The 6,299-nt window shown below is 45.8% G+C and overlaps 1 protein-coding gene across 3 annotated transcripts in view; it reads right to left on the reverse strand.

Annotated features, from left to right (window-relative positions):
- Positions 1 to 2,076: 2,076 nt before the first annotated feature.
- The window catches only part of ZNF664 (zinc finger protein 664), a 35,952-nt gene continuing 31,729 nt past the window's right edge, over positions 2,077 to 6,299 (reverse strand). For 2 of the 3 annotated variants that reach the window (XM_010841275.1, XM_010841274.1), the window contains 2 exons: positions 6,047 to 6,107; positions 2,077 to 5,939 (listed from right to left, as the gene is read on the reverse strand). In XM_010841275.1, the coding sequence (XP_010839577.1) occupies positions 4,578 to 5,435 (858 nt within the window). In that variant the 5' untranslated portion in view covers positions 5,436 to 5,939; positions 6,047 to 6,107 and the 3' untranslated portion in view covers positions 2,077 to 4,577. The remainder of the gene's footprint in view (positions 5,940 to 6,046; positions 6,108 to 6,299) is intronic. The other variant, XM_010841276.1, reaches the window with a different exon arrangement.

Consider the following 6,299-nt stretch of genomic DNA (forward strand, 5'->3'; position numbering starts at 1 on the left):
AGCAGTATGGGGGAGCAGGACCAAAGGGGTACATGCAAAACAGGCTATAAATTGTGTAAATTCACCTGAAAATCAGGAAGAGCAACATACATGTGCTATTATCTTATTCTAAAAGTGTATTTTATTTGCATCTATTATAACTGTTTGCTGTTTAGTCACTAAGTCGTGTCTGACTCTGCGACCCTGCAGACTATAGCCCATCGGGCTCCTCTGTCCATGAGATTTTCCAGGCAGGAATACTGGAGGGGGCTGCCATTTCCTTCTCCAACATTATACCTGCATCTGAACAATGAAAGCGCTTTGGTTCAACAGGGCACAGCCCACCAAGACCTCCGCTGACACATGTAACAAACACGGGGCCCGGGAATCTCCAGATTTGCTCATGTGCCTCTTAATATTTTAAAACATAAGGTGAGAATGATTTATTTAAAATGTCTTTGTGTCCTTCTGACCTCAGATTTACTCTACCTTATGCACACCAGGCAGAGAAGGCAATGGCACCCCACTCCAGCACTCTTGCCTGGAAAATCCCATGGACGGAGGAGCCTGGTGGGCTGCAGTCCATGGGGTCATGAAGAGTCGGACACAACTGAGTGACTTCACTTTCACTTTTCACTTTCATGCACTGGAGAAGGAAATGGCAACCCACTCCAGTGTTCTTGCCTGGAAAATCCCAGGGACAGAGGAGCCTGGCGGGCTACAGTCCATGGGGTTGCAGAGTCGGACACGACTGAAGCAACAGCACCCAAGTACTTTATATGTGTTTATTTTCTCAAATGTCTCCCAGGTTACGTTATTTTCAATACCATTTTACAAATGAGAAACCTGAGGTTCAGAGAAGTTAAGCTCAAGGTCACAGGGTAAGGGCTCTATCACCTTCAGCTTCCCCACCCCTCTTCATCTCAAGCCACGTACCAACTCGGCAATCCTACTTATAATCTGCTTCCTGCCCTGTGATGGTATCAACCTCTTTCTCACCTCCTCTTCAGGGTTTGATTTCACCGTTGAGTATTTTTTCTATCTTCTGATATTTGCTTTCACTTATTATTTTCAAATTGCTGAGGATAACAGCAGGCTGTACAGAAAACATTGCTTAATAATTTAAATTTGGGGGAATAACTGAACCAAGAGTTGGAAGGCCCCTGGGAAGGCATCGGGAAACTGGGAAGTGAGCCGTGACTTCTCACTCTCATACCTGAACCCCCAGCAGGCACAGGAGTGACCTAATGGGTGAACGTGAATGGAATTGTGACCTCTCTGCCCCACCCCACTCACACTGAAAGGGTTGTCTGGATTACTTCTGCCTCAACCAGAAGTGGAGCATAGACTCGCCCCAAGAGGCAGATGGATGCCAGACCTTCTATTGGAGACTGTAGCTCGGGTCTGGGCCACCATTGCTTAGCTGAGAGGTGTCAGGCCTCAGCAGAGGTGGGTGACAGCCATCAAGGGCCACAGCAGAGCTTGCAAAGTGAAATAGAAGCCTATGGGCAGCATACAGATAACTGTTTAGTCGCTCAGTCATGTCCAACTCTTTGCGACCCTGTGGATGTATAGCCCACCAGGCTCCTCTGGCCATGGGAGTTCTCAGGCAAGAATACTGGAGTGGGTTGCCATTTCTTTAATACAAATACCAAAATGGGTCACACAGGAAACGTGAATTGCTAACCTTTAAAAATAATTAAATTTTAAGTAAAAATCTGGATTGTTGGTTTTTCCTTAAAAGAGCAGACCACGTGGGACCCTGAGGCCTGGTTTCCACGATGGAAACAAACAGCTACCGCTGAGCAGGCCATCTTCTCAGGAGGGTGGGCTTTCTCCAGTCTGCCACAGACCTCATGACTCCTTGGTCAACTGCTTGTCCCCTGGGCCAGGGCGTCCTCACATCCTGGTTTGCTGGGATGGTCCCAGTTTAGGCTTGTTGTCCGTGTTTGAGTATTAACAGCAACCTCTTCACTATATCATATGGTCACCTAGACATAATGCACAAGCCCACTCCACCGTACACACACATAGACAGAGACACACACACACACACACACACACACACACACACCCCACCAAATTCATACCACCATATGTCAAGCACAGAACCCTGTTATAAAGTGATTTTATTAAATTGATTTGGACATACTGTAGGTCAAATAATATTTTCCAAAGATAACAATTATGGACTTTAAAGCTCGACATAAAATTAGTAGCTTCAAAAGTGTTAGTCATATTCCCCAGCAACAGCATGATAAAATAATTCAACTATGTAGAAATATAGAACTCTAGGACTAGCTGGAAACTCGGAAATCATTTAGCCTAATGTCCTCATTTTGTACGTGAGAAAACTAGACTCAAAGATTAAGCGATTTTGCCCAAGCTCACATACCTAATAGTAATAAAGCTAGAAATCAAACCAATTTTCCTAAAACTAAAATTCTATTAATGATATTTCAACTGGCTCGCTATCAACTAAAAGTCTAGGCTTTTCTCTAATGCTCCACACTACTGTGACATGGTAGAGTGTTAAGACACTACAGTAAATCGTAGTCGAGGAATTCAGGCCTGGAAGGGGCTTTATCAAATAACTAAGCCAACCCTCTCTTCGCAAAAAGGAGGAAAATTATGTGAAGTGACTTCCCAAAGGCTTGTTAACAGAGCTATCCAGATGAAAATTCAGATGGTAACACATGTACCCCCCCATCCCATCTTCTACTTTCACCCACTCAGTTATATGCCCCTTTTAAATCTCCTTTATGCACTGAGGTTTTAGTTATACAAAAACCCCTTCCAGTCAAACAGAAGAACTTAATTCAAATATGAAGAGAAAATCAAGCTTTGTTTCGTATTTCGGTGACTATTTCGGGTAGTTCATTTTCCAACCTCTCAAGACAGTGGACAGACACTGCTAACCTGATCACCCAGTTCAGAGCTTTCAAAAAGCCTTAATTTCCCCCAAAGACTTCCTGAGCAAAAAGGACTACATGTGGGAAATCAACGAAAACAGGAATGAGGAGAGAAACAAAGTTCAAACTTAGTTGCTTTTTGTTGTCATTGGGGACTTTTGGTCTTCTAAACATTCCTGGAGTTCCTCCACATGAGTTTTTATTATCAATGTAGCCAAAAAAAAAAAAAAAAAGGCCTATAAACGTCAGGATACTGAGCGTTCAGCATCTCCCCCGCCCTGCTGCTCACTACACTCACCGGGCCACGCCTTCTGCTCCGCCCACTGCGCACCGCAAGGCCGACCCACCTGCGAAAGCTGGGCACCTGCGCTCCGCAGCCACCCCAGGCCACCCTCGCTGGCACAAAGGCCTCCCTGACCGCTATCTACTGCCGCCCCCCACCCTCACCCACCCCCCACGGCTCTAAATCATCACCCTAGGTTATTTTCTCCATAGCACTTAATCACTATCTCACACTACGTTATTTGTTTACTTGCTTATCATCTGTCTCCTCCACCAGAAGTCAACTCCACGAGAGTAGGGCCCTTGTCTGTCTTACTCAGTGGTATCCCCCGCAAGGGGCACAGTGCCTGGCACATAGGAGGTGTTCAATAAATACTTGTCCGATGAATGAAGAAAGAAAAGGAGAAGTTTACAGAGACATTCCTGCCTACAAAGGAATGGATATGTAATCTTACACATTATTGCCAAAAATTACAGAAACAGAAACTATTATTAGGGACGCCTCCTACCATCCACTTCTCCTACGGGAAAGTGGCTCCACGTGTTACTAAAGGAGCCCCAGAGGGCAGTTCTGGATGGAGAAAAGTCCTAACTCCGCTCACTTCCTCCTCCCTATTTACATTCAGCTATTTCCCCCCCCCCAAAAAAAACAAAAAATATTCAAGTTAAAAATATGTGATGTAGCCACTAGAAAATTAAGTCTAACATAGTGACACAGTGATTAGCAGAATTCACAAAATTAAAGTTCAAGGGCGTGTATGCTTGCCAATGATTTTCTCTGATAGGCAAAGTGGCCATCATGAGTCACCTAAAACCTAAAATGAAACTTGATGCCATCTAGGAAGGGGTGGATATTTATGGGCATTTGGAGGATACACGGGTAAAGTGAGTGCAGAAGTAATGGGATACATGGACAGATATGGAGAGGCTAAGCCAAGTGGTAACCTCTGAAGTACCAGAACACTACTTGGTGGGAGCTGGCCGTTTTCAGATGCATTTACCGGTATGCTGGGATCAAGAGGAAGATCGTGAGTTCCTGAAATGGGGCAGTATCTGGGGTAACTTTTAGGTAAAGTGTAGACAGAAGGTGACTTAGGAGGCTGCACAACGACCATGGTTTCCTGTGTAGTTATTCCACCAGAATCCCAGGAAATGCACACCCACGACTGGGACCTCACAGCCTGCCCTGGGCACACACTCACAGGAGCTCCAGATTCACAAGTTGTACAACACACTTGGCATGAATCCAAAAACTCACCCTCACACATGCCTCCTGGAAAACAATGTTCTGCTGGGTCCTGCTGTAAAAATTTCTTGGATCAATGTAGGTATTTACAGGGTTTTTCCTTCCTAGTGGCACTTATGGGTTTTAAGAATTTTTTTTTAAACTCTTAGCAAAACACTTTATATAACTGATATTTTGAGATGGTTTCTCTCCTTTGTGTGCACTCTCTGGTGGATGCAGAGGCTGGTGCTCTGACTGAAGGCCTTCCCACACTCATCACACTTAAAAGGTTTTTCCCCTGTGTGTACTCTCTGATGGATGCAGAGGCTGGAGCTCTGGCTGAAGGCCTTCCCACACCCACAGCACCTATAGGGCTTCTCCCCAGTGTGCACTCTCTGATGGATGCAGAGGCTGGAGCTCTGGCTGAAGGCCTTCCCACACTCATAGCATTTATAGGGCTTCTCTCCTGTGTGGACTCTCTGATGCATGCAGAGGCTGGAAGTGTGCCTGAAGGCCTTCCCACACTCTTCACATTTAAAGGGCTTCTCTCCGGTGTGCACTCTCTGATGCATGCAGAGGTTTGAACTATTGCTAAAGCCCCTTCCACACTCACTACAGACATAGGGTTTCTCACCTGTATGAACTCTCATGTGAATCTGCAGGTGTGAGCTCCAATTGAAGGCTTTGCCACACTCGTAACACTTATAGGGCTTCTCCACTGTGTGGATTTTCTTATGTCTGTTAAGTTTGGTCGTAGTACTAAAATCCTTACCGCAATCGTCACATTTATAGACCTTCTCTCCTGTGTGGTCTCGCCAATGAATGTGAAGTTCTGATATATGAAAGAAACCCTTGTCACACTTGTCACATTTATGGGGCTTCTCAGCAGTGTGAATCTTCTGATGCATAAAAAGATCTGCTCTCTCAGAGAAAAACTCCCTGCACATGGGGCACTTGTAGATCATGGTTCCTATTTGGTATCGTGATTCAGAGATTTCCTTACAATGACTACAGGCGGCTGTCTCAGAGTCTCTCATTTGGCCATGTTGGCGTTTATCTCAAGCTGGCTCTATGTGGGAGGTCTGAGGTCGGCCTAAGCTTTTCCCTGCCTGTCTTTCTATGGAAGGTTTCTTCCTGCATAGTGTTCCTCACTCAGTATTATTGATTATAAAGTGACATGTATATCCACATCAACTCTGGAACTCAATAACACAGCACTTTCTTTAAGATCCTGAGCTGTCAACATTCCAAGAGGCTGCCAAGGTGCAAACCTTTGTGCTTTTAAGCCCCTGGAATCTTCCTCTTGCGGAATAATCTCGTTCGTTTCACTTGCAGGGAAAGGCCTGCCCAGTGTCCCCTGCGGCCGAGGGCGCAATCCTGCGTGCTGGCCTCGGTCCCCAGGAGCCTCCCCGTGCAGAGTCACTATGGCATCCTGCCTCCTTCGCATCAGACGGGAGCCTCCCCAGAAGCCAGCACCGCGGGCCCAGGCGTGTCAGTCCTCCGTGTGAGCCTCCCTGCACGGCTGTTGCTCTGGCAGTCTCCTGTAAGAGAAACGTAAACACACACACTGAGAACGCCTTTCTCGTCCAGAAAACTGCTGTGGGTTCTATAATTAATTTCCAATAAGCGAGACAGTGGTGACACGGACCTTCTGTGATCTTGAGGAAGGAGCTCTCTCTTCCAGAGATGGGTCTCTTGGATTTGCAGGTCTGAAGAAGAGAATTTGTAGATATCATGCTCCCATTCACAGCCTAAGCACATAATCCAATTACAACCGCTGACTGTCATTATCTGAGCAACACCAAGGGCTAATATTATTGAAAAAGAGAAGAAATCCTCAGAAGACCTACATGTGAGTATGAGAAGCAGCTGTCTACACAAAGGAGCAAGAAGGAAACCCC

The sequence above is a fragment of the Bison bison genome, unplaced genomic scaffold (genome assembly GCF_000754665.1).
Source record: "Bison bison bison isolate TAMUID 2011002044 unplaced genomic scaffold, Bison_UMD1.0 scf7180017864160, whole genome shotgun sequence".
Taxonomy (NCBI): Eukaryota; Metazoa; Chordata; class Mammalia; order Artiodactyla; family Bovidae; genus Bison; species Bison bison.